The sequence below is a fragment of the Cucumis melo genome, chromosome 5, assembly GCF_025177605.1.
Source record: "Cucumis melo cultivar AY chromosome 5, USDA_Cmelo_AY_1.0, whole genome shotgun sequence".
Taxonomy (NCBI): Eukaryota; Viridiplantae; Streptophyta; class Magnoliopsida; order Cucurbitales; family Cucurbitaceae; genus Cucumis; species Cucumis melo.
Genome location: NC_066861.1, coordinates 19,957,881 through 19,977,758, shown reverse-complemented (window position 1 = coordinate 19,977,758; position 19,878 = coordinate 19,957,881). Strand labels below are relative to the sequence as shown.

The window sequence follows — 19,878 nt, the reverse complement described above, 5'->3', positions numbered from 1 at the left end:
TGCGTCACCACAAGTGTAAATTTTGCATCGCCATAAATATGTATAAGAAAGTGGGTTTTTCGCCACGTAAATTACGTTGGCAAATATTTATATTTTCTACCCTGACATGATATGTGGCCATAAACTAAAATAAACGTCGGCAAAAAATCCAACTTAAAAATTTTTCTTTAAACCACACAATTTTTTGCCCACGTATATATTTTAGTCGGGAAAAACGATGATGTGCCCACACAATACACAACTTTTTACCCGTGTAAATATTTTCGTCAACAAAAATGAAGATGTGCCTATGCAATGAAATTTTGTTGGTACATCATATCTTTGCCCACATTTTTCACCCGTTGTCGAAAAAATGTTGGTAAAGCCCAAAATTCTTGAAGTGATACATGCAGCAAATGGGAAGATTCTCATATCTATTGCTCCAGAACAGGATAAACTGATTTGCCACATGCCAATTGTTTCAGCTGTACGTTTGGTATGTTGATGTGGGATACATTTTCAGTCCGCTTCCTTAATTGGGCTGACATTACTTCGGAGTACATCAAGCTTGTGAAGGGTGGGTTACAGATAAGTTTTTAAATAACATACCTATATGTTACCTATGTATGTATATAGAAACCTAACTCATGTGTACTTTTCTTTCATAGCGATGATTCGTGTTGGATTTCACAGATCCAACACTTACTCGATTTGTTGAGTATTAAATGCTCAGCACTTTGAAGGAGTTTAGAAGAGAGAACCACCGCCATTATAAGAAGTTCAATGATTCTGAACAAGCATGTGCCGATCCACCTCCCAGATTGAAGAATCGTGTGGAAGATTGGCACTTCCTCTCCGATCACTACACTACTTGACAGTTTCAGGTGATTTACAATTTTAATGTTCTCAAACGTTAGTTTATCTTCTCACTTGGTATGTAACACTTTGATTGTTAGCATGTAGGAGCAACCAATGATGAACATGGTTTCTAGAGTGAAGCAACCCTACAACTAGTATCGACTCCAAGTCGTTTCTACGATGACAACATGAGCTCACTAAACAACGAGGACATCCAGTCAATCGAGTGGACTTTTTAGAAAAACACACGTTCGAAGTGGATAGTTTGTTTCGCAAGTGGTCGCGGATACGCATGTAAGTTTAAGAATATCTTTTGTCTTATTTCATACATTTAGCAAGGAATGCATATGCTACTATCATCCAGTCTTTCTTTAATAAAATGTTTATCAATCTCCACATGTTTGGTTCTATCATGTTGAACCAGGTTATTAGTGATGCAAATAACAACCTTATTATCGCAAAATAATTATTTCATCGGTACCTCATAGTTTTGACAAAGATTTGATAAAACCTAGCCAAATCTTCTCACACATTCCCAAACTCATAGCTTTGTACTCAGCTTCAACACTGCTTCTGACCATAACCCCTTGTTTATTACTTCTTCAAGTTATAAGATTGTCCCACACAAAAGTACAGTACCCAAAGGTGGATTTTCCATCAACGAAAGACTCTCCCTAATCAAAATCAATATATGTCTCAATACACCTTTTGTCAGTCTTCCTAAATACATCAACCCTTTACCAGGAGTTATTTTCAAATACCTTAGAATTTTGTTCCTCCATGTGTTCCTCGTAAGGAGCCTACATGAACTAACTAAGGGTACTTACAACATAGGAGATATCTAGTCTAGTGTGACATAAGTAGATACTTATCTCAACATCCCCATCAGGGGCTGATATCTTTCTTTATCAACTAAATTTCTCAGTTTAGCATCAAACTCGATAGACATATCAATAGGTCGGCATCCCATTGTACCTATTTTACTCAACAAATCAAGAATATACTTTCTTTGAGATATATAAATATATTCTTTCAATCTGGCTATCTCCATCCTAAGGAAATACTTTAGATTCTCCAAGTCTTTAATTTCAAATTCATCCCCCATCTTCTTTTTCAATTGGACAATTTCAACGATGTTATCCCCGTATAACACAATATCATCAACGTAAACGATCAACACAGTAACCTTCCCAACCTTGGAGATTTTTCATGAATCAAGTGTGATTAGAGTGCACCTAACTATACCCTTGGGACTCAACGAAGGTGGTAAATCTGTCAAACCATGATTTCGGTGACTGTTTTAACCCATATAAGGATTTCTAAGTTTGCAAACCTGTTGGTCAAATTGGGCTTCAAAGCCTGAAGATAGGCTCATATAAACTTCCTCTTCTAAATATCAATTCAAGAATAGTTCTTAGTGTCTAGTTGATATAGGGGCCAATCTTTATCCACAACAACAGGCAAAAGGGCCCTGGTGGTGTTTAACTTTGTATTAAGAGAAGAGTCCTACTTGGGTGACATTCCTAAAAAGGAAAGTTCTGCAGCATGAAAGCTCCCTAGATATTGATCATCAAGGGGATTGATTGGTTTGAAGAGAATTGCAAATGGAACATCAACAATGGAGAAAATATCTCTTTTTAGCATGGTCTTTGGAATGAAAAAAGTCCTATTGCAAAAAACTTTTGTAGGCTCTATGCGATCTCTAACTCAAAAGATGCATCCGTCTTACAAACCTGGGATAAGAATCAATAAATTTGGAACTTTTCTCCAAAAAGACCCTTGAATGACAAAGAACAACAAACATGGAACAACATAAGAGCCATCCTTCCCACCTCTCGACCATAAAATGGAAGAAGCACCCTCTCCTTGCGTCCCTAACTGAAGAAAAACTTTTCTCAATTGCCTTGGCCAAAAAAGCTCTACAAGATTCTCCTCAAGATATGACTCCTTAGATTGGGAATAAAATTTTTAAGAATCTATGGAAATCTTCGATACCAAAGAAATGCAAATTTTTTCTTTGGACTACAATCTATGAGAAACTAAACACTATGGATGTGCTACAAAGAAAATTACCAAATACTTATCTAAACCCAAATCAATGTGTTCTTTGCTACTCCAACAATGAAAGCTTTGATCGCCTCTTCATGGACTGCAAAATCTCAAAGGTATAAGCTCATTTCTCAAATTGGTGGAAACTTTGATAGAAACAACACTAAAGCCTTATGTTCATCTCTAGGCAATCTTAATTAAAAGAATTGTAAGGATGGCATTAGATTCAATGCTAGTGTTGTTCTTCTATGGATAATTTGAAATGAAAGAAACAACAAAATCTTCAAGGAGACCAAAAGGAGCACAACTAATATTTGGGAAGATGCAACAATGCTTATTGGTCTTTGGGTCCAACAGACATAAATCTTGTAAAATTTATTCTCTTAGTTATATCTCCCTCAACTTTAAAGCATTGTTAGATCAAAGTCATTAGGCATCCCCAACCTTCTTATTTCTGTAACAATGCTACTTTTATATTTTGATTTATAATATTATCCACCAGGAGTCTTCAAAATACTGTTGTATTTTGGGTGGCTTTCTAGGTTGTTTCTTGATAAAAAAATATTTGCAAAAAAAAAAAAAATCTTTGCATTAGGAGAAAATGTCTCATTAGTTGATACTATAAGTCTTAAGTAAACTCTTTTACAACTAACCTGACCTTGTGTCTGTCTAGAGTTCCATTTGCTTTGTACTTGAGTGTAAAGACCTATTTACAACCTATAGTTTTATGTCCTTTAGAGAGAGCACAAAGCTCCCAAGTCTTGTTCTTTTCAAGAGTTCTCATTGCTTTGATGACTGCGATTTTCCATTCAGGATGCTCTAAGGCAATGTGGATATTCTTAGGTATCGTGGTGGAGTCTGGCTATAAAGGCTTTGAATTAGGGTGATAGGTTCTCGTAAGAGACATAGTTACAGAAGGAGTTTTTTGTGTAGGACCTGGTACCTATCCTTAGAACAAATAGGCATGTCAAGAGATGGATCATACTCATCAAAATTACTTGAATGGTCCTGTTTAGCCTCATCACCTGCAGTTTCTGCCATGACCTCAATCTTATCAACACTACCTTTTTCACCCATATCTTCAGGAAAAGCTATATCAGACCTCATTCTCATTCACTTTACTATCAATATATGAGTCGATAGAATTAGTCATATCTTGACCTCGTGATAGTTCAGAATCTTGGATCGGAGCTAGTTGAGTAGTAGTGAACCCAACTTCCTTTCTGAGGTTCCTTCTATAGTAAGTTAGCCAGGGATCTTAGTTTGTAGGTAAGACTGTGTTATCAAGATCAGGGTCAAGTAAGGTAACAAGAGTAAGATAGGTAGACTCTAAGGGAACCATCTACGAATTCTTGTTACCAGCACAAGAAACATAGTAAACAAAACTATCGAAGAACCTGTAAAATGAATTGTAGCACCCGAATACAAAATCTAGGGATTTTTCCCATCAAAACACTGATAAGATTGAGGGACTGAGGTATACCTAATTACGGAATGACTTTTTGTGTGGATGGACTAGGATCGTTCTGGGTTGCAATGAGACCAGATGGTTGAGAGGTTCAAGTAAACTCACTTACATAGGCTTGCCTTAAATTATGTTTGTTGTTAGAAGGACGTTTCTTACCTTTAGGGGGACAACCATGTAATTTTCAACATTGTTCTTTGGTGTGCCACTATTTCTTAAAATGCTCACAGTTAGGGACTAGTTTTCGTTGTGCTTCTCATTGCCATGAGTAGAGAACCTTGCACTAAAGGTAATAAAATCAATGGTAGGGGTGTTTAGTGTTGGAATTTGTGTCTTAAAACTCGTACTTTGTTATTTTGATTCAATAAAATTTATTATTGAATGCTATAATCTTAAAACCAATAAATTAAGGTCCTGAGCCTATTTTACTGAGTTTTTCAAATACACTTGAAATTTATGTAGAGACATAAACATGGATTAAGTTCAAGTTAATAGCCCAAATAGTCTATAGTGTATGAATAAGGTTGGGCGCCTTACTCTAAAAAAACACTATGGATGCGGCCCGCTCCGTAATTAGTACAAACGATGTAATCCTAAATCATTCATGTAGAGACATGGGAGTGGGGGCGTCCTATGTAAATGGTTTGCTTAAGACTGGAACCACGAAATAGTCACTTTTAGTTATAACACCGTAAACTATAAACTGATTATTTCAATTATGATGGTCTAGGTAACTTGATCTTAATCCTGAGCTAACTATGAACTTTTGTTCATCCTGTAGTATCCTTAGATCTGCATAGGTGAGGGCAGCTCAACATCGCTGACCCAATAAGCCTCCTATTTCAGGGGTAAGACCGAGTGAATAGTTAGGGACATAGGGTGCAAGATGGAATTCACTCTTACCCACTTTTGAGATAGTAGATAGGTTGTTCCCTTAAGGACTGAATCAAAGTCTTGAACAAGGGGTCCTACCTTCTCATTGGCTCGAGAAGGATTCAGGTTTATAGGTTGGACCTTAAACCAATTGTTCAATAGTGGATTAGTGGGTCTTAAGGAGCAAGATGTAATCTCAAGGGTAAAACGGTATTTTGACCTAGCCAAGATTACGAACAACCTGTGAAGAATCAACTTACCCATCATGGTTATATCAGGTGGACAGAAATATATCTATAGTGAGGGGAGTGCAACTAAGAGTCTTTAGTGGAATGACTCTTTCGTTAACGAATGTTGATTAAACTTGGTCTAAAAGAGTTTAGCCAGTTAATCTCGAATCGTTGGAGCCCATGATCTATAGGTCCATTAGGTTCCTTTACTAGCTCATATGGATTCAACTAAGAACAATATGTTGAAGTAACTCGAATTGTTCAAATTAAGAAAAGAGAGAGAAACCGACAAATATATAAATATTCATATTTAGAAGCTTGGAAAATTTTGAAACGATCAAAGTTGTAAAAGTCAACATGTTGACTTTTAATTTTGAACTTTGACCAGATTTATATTCAAATATGATTTGAATTTTAGAAAAATGAATGCGGATTCATACTTGGGAGGTTGAAATTAGTCAAGACGGGTAAAATAACAAAAAGTCAAAAAGTTGATTTTTTGACTAAGAAAAGTCAAAGTTTGACTTTGATTTAATTGGTCAAATGACCAAAATGCCACTTTGACTAATTACTTAATTAACTAAAAGTTAGTGGGCAATGTGGCAGCCTATTGTGAATTAGAAGCCACTAATTTCATTAAAGAGTTAATGGATTAATTAGGTGTTGAGATTATATGAAATAATTTGCATGCAATTTGCATGTAAATTTCATATATAAACTTCTCATTATAGAATGAGATGAGGATGATGTTTTTCTAAAAAAAAATTACCTAAACGATACACTACCTCCTTCCTTTCTCTCTAAGTTTTACTTCACAAAACCGAGTCCTACAACTTCGTTCTTGGTCCTGAGATTAGTAGGTCAACTTAGTGGTTGTCATTGCTCGTGATTTTCAGGCAAAGAAGAAGCTTTGGATCGAAGAAGAAATTCAGAACTATAAAAGGTAAGTTCATCGTTTACCTTTTATGTTTTTCATTTAGGTCCATCGCATAGCATATGCATGTCAACTTCTAAATCGTTTAGATGCATATAGAGTAAAGCATGATCTAAATCTTCCACTGTGCATGCCATCTCTGTTGTTTTTCCTTTCATTTAGAATGTTCATAGCACTCGTGTAACGACCCAACTCCTTATACTGAATCGAAGTCATTACTAAATATAGAACAAGTGGTTTAAGTCATAAAATTTATTAAAAAACACATAAGGTTTGAGAAATTTTATTTATGAAAATTCAAACAAGGTAGTTATGCAAAAAGATGTAATGCGTTCTAAAGTCCTACTCGGGCCCTATCTACATAATAAGATGGTAAGTACTGAAGAATATTCAAACTCAGGTACGAAAGTCTAAAATAAGGATAAGCGGAAGCAGTAGTCCCTATGGCCCGCCACGGTCACTTCGGGTCGCTCGCCAGCTTGCCTTTGCCCTTGCCTCGTCCCCTACCTGAAAACATGAAATGAAGAGAGTGAGTATAAAATACTCAGTAAGGGACCCACTACTAGTCCCACTAGGTGCCTGTTAACTTCCTATCAGAGTCCTGTAACTGGTACCCAATCTCTGGCACGTTCCCGAACACGTGCAACATGCGCTCCTGTAGGAACGTAACTCTGGTCTTCGGTGTCCCGGGGGACGCCTAGGACAATCGGGATCCGAGGACCCCGTCGAGTCGCTCGAGTCATATCTATATCCATGCTAGACTGGTGTCCCGTCGGACCACACAGTCCTAAATAAGTGGTGATCCCGAAGGACACCCATGCAGGTACGACTCTAATAGGTTAAGCTAACAGGTACCCTAATCACAGCATACATACACATGGCATCATCATATAATCATAACAGAATAATCATCATTTCACTCTCCATCTCAACATCCGTCGTACAGCCATCACGGTCCTCGTCATCACAACATCATGCCATAATATAACCATATCATCAATCGCATCATGCTAACATCAATTTCATGCATCATACAGTCTAGTCCTCAACGTGCACAACTGAAGGTGTACGTGATCTCATTATTCTAAACATGGAGCTAGTAGTAGAATCTCTTACCTGGAGATTTACTTGACGAGTCCTAACCGCGAGGCAGTATGCTTCCCAAGCGACGAGGTCCTAACTGTTTAATATGCCAAAATTCGTAATTAGGTCACCAACGACTAACGGTTCAAGACTCATTTGAAATGACTTACCCTAGAAAGAGGTTGCAGTGCTCGAGCCCCTACTGAAGAAATCCCGCGCTGCAGCAATTACTTGGTCCAAGACGTCCCTTAAGGAAATAATTTAATTTAGTCCCAAATTAAATTACTTAGCGTCCGAAACATTGAGTCTTACCGGGTAATGCCACAATAATTAATTTAATTACCAAAATTTAGGTGGATGAAGCCAAATTAGTCTTGGCGGCTCGGCTGGAAAAGGACAGGGACCGGCTCGGCTTGGCGCAGGCGCGGCTCGACTCGGCTCGGTACAGGAACTTTACGCGTGCGGCTCGGCTTGCGACAGGAGGGAGACGCGGCTCAGGTTGTGGTGCAGGCGGCGCGGCTTGCACGCGGGCGCGAGTCGGGTTCCGGAAGATGGCGCGCGTCGGTTCGGGTCGCGGAGCGGGTTTTCGATCGGATCTTTCCGCGCGAGGCGCTGGCTTCCGGATTTCGGGTGGCGCGGCGGCTGCTGGTGGTCCGGCTACCACGGCTTCACTCGGCAACGGCTGCAAACGAGCGTTTCGACTGCGCTGCGTCAGATCGAAGCGGCGCGACTCGGCTGGCTGACGGGTTGGCTGCGGACGCGCGAAGGTGACTTCGACTCGGCTTCGGGCGTGCGAGAGACGGCTGCAGACGCGGCGCGGCGTGCGTAGCTCCTCCTAGGCGTACGGCGGCTTGACTCGTCCGACGCGGCTGGGAGGGTGGTTCGGCTCCTACTGCGGCTGGCTCCCGAGCGCTGGTGCTTGAACGGGCGGCGAAGGCGGCGGCACGGGTCGGCGGCTAGGGTTTCGGCGGCTAGGGTTTAAATCTTTAATTGCTCCTCTCTCTTTTTTTTTTTGTTCTTCTTATGCACGGGTCCCAACGCAGCTTTATAAGAAGATAATTCTTTTCCTTTTCCTTTTAAAAACCCAAAACAACCACCTTCTCTCTCTCCCCAAATCTCACCAAAAACAACCAACTTTAGTTTAATAAAGGCTTCCCCAATTATTTCCAATAAAGATAATAAAAATACTTATTATCTTAAACAAAATAAGGATTCCCAACCTCAATTACTCGAGAAATCAAAATGGTAAGGTTCTTCCAATAAATTTAAAATTCCCATAACCACACTTAAATATTAATGACAATGAACAAAAAAAATCGAATTTGTTGGACGTTACAACTCGTATGATCCTTCTGAAGACGAACTTTAGAACAAACCTTTATTAAGGAGGGAATAGGTCTCTGGCCCAGTATACGATCATGAATTATATCAAACTTGGACCCTTCGAGAAAGTCATAAAATCGATCAACTTCTTCAAGTATAGAGTGCTGTATTCCATCACTGAGACAGTTCCAAGCGATTTTCCTACACAAATCCATTCCCTGCTAAATAAGGGAAAGTTTATTAAAGTAAGATGTGTTACATCCATAGTCCCATGTTTGCATTCATGGACTTGTGTTTCACAATGTGTAGAGGCAAAAGGCAATGACGCTTCCAAAAAGCTTTTGCATTGTGTTCCCATATATATCCTTAGTAGTCACAACATATAATAAGGGCTTACTAATCTATGGTTCCATACTATTGATTAACGGCTCAAATAAGAAAATCCCCTCCTCTTTCTAGTAGTGTTTATAGGGATCTTCTAATGGAAGGTGTGGTATCTCTTCCATCAGAAAGCTAAATTTGTTGGTGACCCTTAAGGATTATTTTAACAGATTGGAACTACGAGAAATAGTTTTGACCATTTAGTTTCTCCCCTATAAAGATTCTTGTAAACCATGTCAACGAATTAGATACATAAGAAGGGGACAAAGTAGGGAACGAAGATATCGGATTCTCGGAATACATCGGCAAGTTTGAATGAATGCCAGGACTGGGAGTGTTTGTAGGAGCCCCTAACGTTGCCTCAAATACTGCTATTTACTATCGAAGCACGTCTAGTTGTTGTCAGGCGGTACCTTGAGAAAAGTCTTGCACATGGGGTTTTGATTGAGTGTGAGGATTCACTGACCTTAAATGTTAACTAGCTAAGCATGGGGATTACCAACACCAAGATGACAATTGGATAGGGTTTTCGGTTAGGTATAGTGTCCGATCTGGTAGTGGTGAAGTGTGTCTAGTTCGAAAGATGTAGAATTTGATTTGTGGTCGAATGGATGGGATCAGGGTTTGCAACAAGGTGGTAAGCAATGACTAGGTACTACACGGTAGCTGGACATTGGACGGCAGCTGAGTTAGGTTTAGGTGTGGCTGGGTAAGGCCATTTGACGGTTGAGATTGGGTTGGATGCGACTACTAGAGGATGAAGGTAAGCGACGAAGCGTGCAAAAAAGGGATAACCCATTCAACGACATGTGGAACTAAGGAATCACACCAGTTGTCATGATTTAGACCTGCTAGAGTAGTCTATCCATGGCAGCGACGATTCCGACGTTGACGACGAATTGGACAGTGGTGCTTATGGTGGCTGTCTTCCACTGACGAACTAATCCTCCATTGGTTGCTCCTCTAGTTCATTTCCATCAAGGATAGTTTTTAAGATTTCATCGTCGCCTTGCTCTACTACCATATTGAAAGAGACAAAAAGAACAAAACACAATGATATACTTGAAAACCCTCGTACAAGGAGAAAAACCACGACAGAACTTTTCTTATTATTTTTTTATGTAGTAAAAAATACAAGAGGGGAAGATTAATATGCAACAAGAGCCTAAATAAAAAGGAAAAAATAATTAGGATAACATTAATTACAAAACTTCCCTCGAGCTTTCAACACACAACAAATCCACTAATTCAAACAAGTTTAATGATATTTTTCTCCTCTACTTTTCTCTCTTTGGTACTGTTGATTTTGTTCTTTATTTTATACCATTTAAACCTTTTTAAAGTTTTAATTTTCTGAAAATTATCCCCACGTGACCCAACCTTTATTTCAAATCCTCTCAAAAGCCGATTTTTTAAAGTTTTGAAATTTCATCAAATCATCGCTCGAATCAACACCATCATGACAAAGAAATTTTGGAAATGTCGAAGGAAAAGGCGATTCTCACTCTCTTGCAAGGCTGCAACAGCCTCAAGAGGCTTCGAAAGATCCACGCACATGTTATTGTAAGCGGCCTCCACCATCATGTCGCCATTGCCAACAAGCTTTTGAACTTCTGTGCCATCTCTGTTTCAGGTTCCCTTGCTTATGCCCAGCTTCTCTTCCATCAAACGGAGTTCCCACAAACCGAAGCCTGGAACTCCATCATCAGAGGCTTTGCCCAAAGCTCATCTCCCATTGACGCCATTGTTTTCTACAATCAAATGGTTTGGGACTCTTTTTCTATGCGTGACACATTTACTTTCTCATTTGTGCTCAAAGCCTGTGAAAGAATCAAGGCTGAGCGTAAGTGTAAAGAAGTTCATGGCACGGTAATTCGTTGTGGTTATGATGCAGACGTGATTGTCTGCACCAATCTTGTCAAATGTTATTCAGCGATGGGGTCAGTTTATATTGCCCGACAGGTGTTTGACAAAATGCCTGCAAGAGATCTAGTGGCTTGGAATGCAATGATATCTTGCTTTTCTCAACAGGGTTTGCACCAGGAGGCACTGCAGACATACAATCAGATGAGAAGTGAAAATGTGGATATAGATGGGTTTACACTTGTTGGGTTGATTTCGTCTTGTGCCCATCTTGGAGCGTTGAATATTGGAGTTCAGATGCATAGATTTGCTCGTGAAAACGGTCTTGACCAGAGTCTTTATGTTGGAAATGCGTTGATAGATATGTATGCTAAGTGTGGTAGTTTAGATCAGGCCATTCTTATCTTTGATAGAATGCAGAGGAAGGACATTTTCACTTGGAACTCGATGATTGTTGGGTATGGAGTGCATGGTCGAGGTAGTGAAGCTATATATTGCTTTCAACAGATGTTAGAAGCAAGAATACAACCAAACTCTATCACATTTTTGGGTTTACTTTGTGGATGTAGTCATCAAGGTTTGGTTCAAGAAGGTGTTAAATACTTCAATTTGATGAGCTCCAAGTTTAGGCTAAGACCTGAGGTCAAACACTATGGATGCCTTGTGGATTTATATGGTCGAGCTGGAAAGCTTGAGAAGGCACTTGAAATTGTATCGAATTCATCACACAATGATTCAGTTTTGTGGCGAACCTTACTTGGGTCTTGCAAGATTCACAAAAATGTGACAATAGGAGAAATTGCCATGAATAGATTGTTTGAGCTTGGAGCTACGAGTGCAGGGGATTGTATATTGCTAGCTACAATCTATGCTGGAGAAAACGATAAAGCTGGTGTTTCAAGAATGAGAAAAATGATTAAGAGCCAAGGGATAAAGACTACCCCAGGTTGGAGTTGGATCGAAATTGGGGAACAAGTTCATAAGTTTGTGGTTGACGATAAGTCCAATCGTTATTCCATTGAAGTGTATGAGAAGTTGAGGGAAGTTATTTATCAAGCCTCCTTTTTTGGATATGTAGGAGATGAGTCTGTTTCGTCACTTGATGTGCTTTCCACCATAGAAACTTTAAAGACGTCCTGTACATATCATAGTGAGAAACTTGCAATTGCATTTGGATTGGCAAGAACCGCAGATGGGACACAGATACGTATTGTTAAAAACCTTCGAGTTTGCAGAGATTGTCATTCATTCATAAAAGCTGTTTCGGTGGCATTCAACCGAGAAATAATTGTTAGAGATCGGGTTCGGTTCCACCATTTCAAGGGTGGCAAATGTTCTTGCAATGACTACTGGTGAAAAGTGAATAATGTACTTTCAATTCTGTCCGTTTCAAGTGTACAGAGGTTCCTCTCAATGTAACAGAATTTTGGCTCTTTTAGTGCCTCAAGCTCAAGAAGGATAGTTTATAAGTTGAAATAAAATTATGAGCTTTCACGGTATGTTAGGAAAATGTCGCTATATTTCAATAGCATAATACTGTTCCCTTTTGGTATTATTTGCTCACGGATAACATTGTTCAAAGTGCTTGGACGAATCCTTTTCATTTTATATTTCGTGAATTGTCTACAATTCTACATGTGATGTGGTAGGATTAGAGTAAATTAGGATATCTTGGTTAAATCCTTAATTGATTAGGATTAGGATTTGTTTTCCACTTTCCTTATTGGTTAGGATTATGATTAGTTCCCTTAGTTTATTTGGATTAGGTCCAGTAGGAATAGTTTCTTTGATTAATTAGGATTAGGATTAGTTTGCTTTACAATTCTCTATAAATAGAGAAATTGTTTTGTTGTTTTCATGACTTTTAATTGATAATAAAGACTTTGATTTTATTATTGGAGATTTCTATCTTTTTATCCTTTAGGCTACATCCTCATGACAGCTACATCCAAAAGGCATGGTTAAGTTTGGAGTGTGGTTCTGATAATTATACGTCTATCCATATTTCGATAGTGATCTTGTGTCCTTAAAGTTCATATAGTCGAAAGTTTTGATTTTGAAGTCCTCTATAAGATTAGATTTGTTCTCTGGCATGTTTCATGTCGACTACAATCTTCTCTAATATTTATGTTTTCTCATTTATCAGATCTTTTTGGGGTAGTTTCGTTCATAATCTTATTTTTCATCTTAGGGTGATGGCGAGATGAATAATTATGGTTCGACAACTTGTTCAGATGAAGACAAAAGATGCATCAAGAGTGAAGAAACGGTATGTTTTTTAAAACTCTCATTTGTTGAAACAAGTTCTTAACTTCTTAGTATGAATTTTTGTACTAGAGTAGAAAATTGAGAACCTAAATATAATGCTACATTACATTTCCTCATTAGTCATCAAACAAGCAAGTCTATTATGTGGACTGAGTGCTCTACTAGAGGCTATTTAAAAAGAAATTTGTGGAAAACAGGTGGTTTTGAATTATGTAGAGGAAAAGGGTTCACTTTTGTATGTTACTAATCCTAAACTCATAAGCTTTTAGTAAGCTAAGGTATTTTTAATTTCTTGTCTAATTGTGGTTTGATGAATATTTGTACTATTTGGAGAGAAAATGGCATTAAAGGACTTCCAAGGTAGACTATAATGTTATGATAAATCGGTACTAAATCTAGAAATTTCTTTGATTAATTGTCATGGAATGAACTATGGATTTTAGTTACTCATTTGATAGATAATCACTTGAAGGAAAGGGAAGAATGGTAAACCCTATCAATTCTTGCTGGTGACTACCTTGGTTTATAATTTGTAGATCATAAGTCTTGTGTTGTTAGGATTACAGCAATGGGTTTGGTGTGGCAATATGGAGAGAAATCTGGTAATGAATCTTGGAAAGGACTTTCTTGGGGAGTGGTAAGTTCCTTTTCTTTGTCTCTAACTGCTTTCTCATCTATCTTATAGATAGGAGTTTCCTTTTCTATGAATATCAAAGAATCCCGTCCACTTCTATAGGTAATAATTCAAGTAAAAATTACAATGGAATGCTCTATTTAGAGTGGAAAAAGAGGAAATTGATGCTTAGGCAGTCCTAAACCAATATTAGCTGAGATATTGTTAAAGTAAACCATCATTAACAAAGAACAGATGGAAAAATTGGATTCAATTTACCCTCGATGACATAGGATCATTCAATTAAAGAAGTATTAACTTATGTTGGCTGTTTTCAACGAAGTCATAATCTGGCTGTGTGGGTTATCAAAGCTTTTGGATTTCTTTTGAAGGGCTCAACTCAACGACTCATAGACAGATTACAGATAACTAACAATTTTTAACTTGAGCAGGTACCGTTGCTAGGTGGAGCATTTTGTTTTTTCTTTAACCTATTGAATGGTGGTTGGAATGATAATGTGTTAGACAGATGCAAACATTGGGTGTGAGATGAAATAACTTGTTCACTCCAAGGTATCAACAAATCAGGTAGATGCTAAATCAACATTATCACTTGAGCTACAACTTGTTCACTCCAAATTTTGGGTCATCATAGTGTCTTTTGTAGAATTTTATCTACTATAACGAGTATTTTATATTAGTAAGTTGTACAACTTGTATGATTAGTTAGTTCTTCGTGTTGGTGTGCTGATAACGAGTATTTTACCTACTTTATTTTTTATTCTTAGAAAGCGTAGTTTCTTCTTTTTTTCCGATTGTTTCTCAGTGGTCTGGTGATGGTATGCATGTCTGTTTAAGTTTAATAGTTGATAGGAAAAGTGATAACGGTACGGTTTCTTGCACATGTCTGAGTTGGTTCTTAACGCTCTGTTGTGTTTGAATTTTCAGATCCGTACTTGAATATGGATGCTGGTACCATGTCTCCTTTTGAACATGGGGAAGTTTTTGTTCTTGATGATGGCAGTGAGGTATCTTCCATTCCAGCCATACAAAAATGACACTGTATTTTCCTTTAAGACATGGTGGAAAATTGATTGGTTAAATTTCACGTTTCGGTTTTAGTTGAGGTATGCTTGGCTTTATATTTCTCGTTTCAGGTTGATTTAGATTTGGGAAACTATGAATGATTCCTCGATTTTAACGTTGACGAGAGAGAACAATATTACTACGGGAAAAATTTATCAGGTTATTGAAATGATTTTTGTTTCTAGTGCATACTTATGTTTGATAAGTTCTAGTTTGCTCATTGATAAGTTCTAGTGCATACTTATGTTTTTTTAAAAATTTTTTATGTATATATAATTTGTATGAAGCATATGCCCTGTGCTCAGATATCAAGGCTGGTTATAAATTTTTTCTCTTTCTATGACGAATGTAATTCTCATTGTCTGTACTAAAACACAGAAAACAAAGTCAACATGGGTTTTTTGTTGGCTAATCTCTTATTTTACTTTGCTAATCTCCAGAGGGCATAATTGTAAGTTTTGTCTTTATCTCTTTCCTGTTACGCTTCTCTTTAATTTCAACCATTTCCCATTCATTGGTTTCAGGCATTTCATACATCACCATTCCATTGCACTAGCTGGCAACTGAAAAGAGGACAATTAAAGAGAAAAGACATGGATCTTCTTTACGACAGGTATTTGATCTACTAATTCTCTCTATTTTTCAGTTTTATCACGTTTTAATCTTTTGGATTCTCATAATTTTGAATAATCTCCATCTTTTTTCTCTTTACATTTATGGATCATGCATGTGTTGCCCGTAGTAGTTATAGAGATGATTCGAGTGGAATTAAATTTCCAAAGATTCTTCTTGCCTACAAGCTAACCTCTGATTTAATTAGAGAGGGATAGTTTGATATATGAGACTGCACTATTGCTCTTTGATTCTTCTTCTGTTGGCTTGGGCTTGATCTTTTGGAAAGTAGTAGTGAAGTATGAGTTTGTTGTAGTATGTTTCTTCAAAGTTTTGTGTCATAACAATTTTTTGGTTTATAAGATTGTATCAATGTGTATGGAATTATTGATTTTTATTGGATACTAATAGTGCTTGATTCTTTCAGGAATTTTGTATTTCATTTTGCAAGCTATGTTTTCCTTTCACACTGTTGAATGTTATTGATTTGTGTTTTTTCAAAAAAGAAAGTGGTTTCAGAATTTTTATTTTGTTGATGCCTTTTCACTTGTTCTAGCTTTGAAGGATCACATTTGAATATTGATCACATTTGAATATTGATCATGGATCAAGTGAATTTTGGAACAGATCTGTGAGCTTTCTTCCAGGTGTTTTTGTCAGGATTTTGCATTAAACTATAAGTATGTTTATAATCGAGGATTTATATTATTAAGTTAGGGGAATTTATGTATGGTTTGCTCACATAATTTGTGATTTGATAAGAGTTTGAAAATATATGTTTTTAATTGAATTGAGTTTTATATTATGAATTTAATTATTTGTATTTCAAGGTTGTTTAGAAGTGTTCGAACTAAGTTTCAAGGCCCTTGTGAAGGTAAATTGTATTTTCTTTAAGTATGATAAATTTTTTTATCTATGTATTTGGTAAGGACATTTTCTTTGCAAATATAATTACTATTCTTGACGTTGACTTTGATGTATTGAGTTGAATTCTAAAATGAATTTTGTTTTAAAATGAATTTTGTTTTTTTTAATAGGTCTTGCACAGTTATATAGAAGTGAAGAAACCACCTAACAAATAATGTACATGTGTTTTCTTTTTGTTGGACAGTGCCAAAAATTTTTTGCAACACTTGTTATATTTAGTTTCTTTGAAAATAACTTAAGATAGGGTTAGTTACTAGTTTATTTTGACATATAGTTCCTTTGTATAAAGTATACCTAACCTTGTTATATATGAAAGTTTATATTTATGTTTGTATATGCATCTCATGTCAAAATTTGAATTTGAGGAAACAAATTTTAGCTACCCCGATAAGAAAATAGAGGAAAAATCGATGACTATAACCATAGTTTGCATGTGTGGTATTGTTTAACTTGAAATAATTATAGTCTATGGTTTGGGTTGTGTACATAGACTTTCGTGAGACTAATATTGGTATAGGTTAGTAAGTGTTTTGTAACTAAAACCACCACTCAATCAACATTGTAGGTACTCATAGTTTTTGGTGTGCATTATGACATCAATTTTTTGTGAAAAGATCAATGACTGTGCAACTCATTGAAAGGTAAGCACACTTGTATCTCTATTATTGACAATGGTTATGTGTAGTGTGAACTGATAGATAACCTTTTGTTTTCCTATTAGATTTTGCAAGAATATATTGAAGTAATGAAGTCATGGTAGCACTCTCATTATGTTCAACTCTACTATTCCCTTTGTAGGATTGCGATGTACCTTTACTACATGTAGATTTTTTTAAACACTTTACAAAAAATGGTTATTAGTCAATCTTTTTGTACAAATATTAAAGTGTGATAACTCATTGGAGCAGTGAAACCATATTGGAGCTACTGATTGATTTATAGGCCTTTTTGTAGGGTTGGTAGCAAAATTTTGGTTGTAATGTACTTATTTTAAGGTTGTTGGTACCAAAAAGATGTGCATGTTTATTCTATCATTGTAAACCATTTACCAACAATTGTACAAATTACTAAGTGTATGCTAAAGTATATATATCAAAGTGTTGGCTATTTGTTTCCATATGGGTGTTGTATAGTACTTTGTGATTGAACTAGTCTATGTAATATGATAGGTTGGCAAGAAAAATAGGGATTGCCAATATGCCAATAACGACAGATAATTACTATATGTGTGAAATGATAACAGTTAATTATTCTTATAAAATATAAATAATAACATTTATTATTTGTCAATAATAGAAGATATGTAACATTTATTCTGTCATAAAATATAAATAACGACATTTGTTATCTGTCAACAATAGAAGATATGTGATATTCATTATTTGTCATAAGATATAAATAATGACATTTGTTATTTGTCAACAATAGAAGATATGTGACATTTATTTTTTATCATGAAAATACTTATTGTGACAGTTTTTCCAAATTATCATAATAGACTTTTCTTGACAAGTAAAACGACTGAAAATAATTGTTAAGAATTTTAAATGACATATTTTTAACTGTCGTCGTTGTCTAGTAGTGTCATTTTTTCATGAAATTTTATGCCTTCATTTTTTCATGAAATTTTATGCCTTCATTTTTTCATGAAATTTTATGCCTTACTTTAAGGCCATCTGTGGAAGGGTTAACTGGATTTCCATTTTAGCTAGTGAAAAGGAGGAGTCGGAAGCCCATTCTTTCTTTGGAAGAAATTTGTAAGGTTGTTTTTTCGGCTTCAACAAAAATAAAAATCCCTTGGGCTTGCGAGAATTTAGGCAAAGAAACATAGAAAAGAGCTCCTGGTACTATTGCAAAAATTTTGATTGAGAGACTTAGCAAAGTGCTCTCAAGTACTGTTTTCAATGCCCAAAGAGTTTTTGTGGCAGGTTGAAGTAATCAAGGATTACAGAGCGAGGATGTTAGGATCTCACATAACAATAATTAACTCAGGAACGTAGGATGACTAAAAAATAATCAGCATGAAAATTATATTGAAATATGCAATAATTTCATCAGAAAGTAACAGTCTAATTCCTAGCCTTTTGATATGCCCCTCTAAATACCTACTAATCTTCTCCTATTACTCTTATTAATTCTATAGCTAGGGACTAGAAGGATGCACCCATTTATTCTCAAGGTTAAAGCTTATCACCATACGGGTTGGGGTTCCTTGATAAAGCCCCATGCTAAAAGAGTTTTGGCTTGTGGGGTTAACTGGAACTATATAAGGTTGGGGAGTAAAATTTTTGTAATGGGAGGGCTTAGGCAAGGTGACCCCTATCTCATCTTTTTCGTTTAATTTGGTGGCGGATGTCCTTAGTCAGTTAGGGGCTGTTTGGAGGAAGGGTAGAGTTATGGAGGGTTAGTGTTATGATAATTCTAGGGTTATGATAAATCTAGTGTTATGATTGGGGGAATATTTATTATAGGTAGTGTTTATAATAGTATATGTCTGGGGGAAGGATTATGATAGATAATGTTATGATAACATGCATTTGGGGGAAGGATTATGATAGATAATGTTATGATAACATGCATTTGGGGGAAGGATTATGATAGGTAGTGTTATGATAATATGCGTTTGGGAAAAAGATTATGATACTAGTGTTATGATATACATATATATATATAATAAACAAATTTAATATATATGATTTTAATAAATTGTATTTTTTTGTAAATATCTTTTGCATTATTTTTCTTACATACCCTTATTTCATAAATTGATTTTTAAATCGTTCTGTTTCGCCTTGTTTCTTTTTTTTCTTGTCTCGTTCATACGTAATGCGTAAACCCGTAAAGCAAAGCAAATATAAATTTGGAAGACAACATTCATGGAAGAATTGGATTACTAGAAATTTTCGTTCACATAACAACAAAATTACAATACATATGAAAAGTAGAAAAATAGAGTGAAGTAGATGAAGCAGCAAACACACTTGACAAAAAAAAGGAAATGGTGAAGCATTCAAGGGTTTTCTTGGAGAATGACCGTGCAATAGTCGAACTTAAGCTCATCAGCTACGTCCAGGAATGCTTTCATGTCGTCGACATTGTGCATTAGTATACGCATACAATGATACCTGTCGAATCTAGTTAGTTCGGGGATTCCCTGTAACTGTCGAACGACACCTCTTGCCATGTTACGCTTGCATCTTGGCGTTGTATGATCGACTAGTTTGCAATGTGGTTAAGCTGGTTATTGGCGTATTCCATGGCACTACGAATGATTTTCGTAGTTTCTACTGGCTGGCTTCCCTGCTTCCTCTTCGATCCGTTTGAAGCATTCCTA

At 36.5% G+C, this 19,878-nt stretch overlaps 1 protein-coding gene across 14 annotated transcripts; it reads left to right on the top strand.

Annotated features, from left to right (window-relative positions):
* The first annotated feature begins 10,527 nt into the window (after positions 1-10,527).
* Positions 10,528-17,659, top strand: LOC103485901 (pentatricopeptide repeat-containing protein At3g56550). Of its 14 annotated transcripts, XM_017044032.2 has the most exons (9): positions 10,528-12,534; positions 13,230-13,307; positions 13,865-13,943; positions 14,372-14,507; positions 14,868-14,947; positions 15,077-15,164; positions 15,530-15,618; positions 17,110-17,185; positions 17,266-17,659. In XM_017044032.2, the coding sequence occupies exon 1, from the start codon at positions 10,655-10,657 to the stop codon at positions 12,392-12,394; it is 1,740 nt and encodes a 579-aa protein (XP_016899521.1). In that variant the 5' UTR covers positions 10,528-10,654; the 3' UTR covers positions 12,395-12,534; positions 13,230-13,307; positions 13,865-13,943; positions 14,372-14,507; positions 14,868-14,947; positions 15,077-15,164; positions 15,530-15,618; positions 17,110-17,185; positions 17,266-17,659. The 14 variants fall into 14 exon arrangements, with proteins under 14 accessions (XP_016899521.1, XP_016899520.1, XP_050941407.1 ...); XM_017044031.2 differs by lacking the exons at positions 13,865-13,943; positions 14,372-14,507 and adding an exon at positions 16,448-16,491; XM_051085450.1 differs by lacking the exon at positions 13,865-13,943.
* The last annotated feature ends 2,219 nt before the right edge of the window (positions 17,660-19,878 follow it).

Excerpts from the sequence above, each read along its gene's own strand:
- LOC103485901 (XM_051085452.1), top strand. The coding sequence starts at position 10,655 with ATGTCGAAGGAAAAGGCGATTCTCACTCTCTTGCAAGGCTGCAACAGC.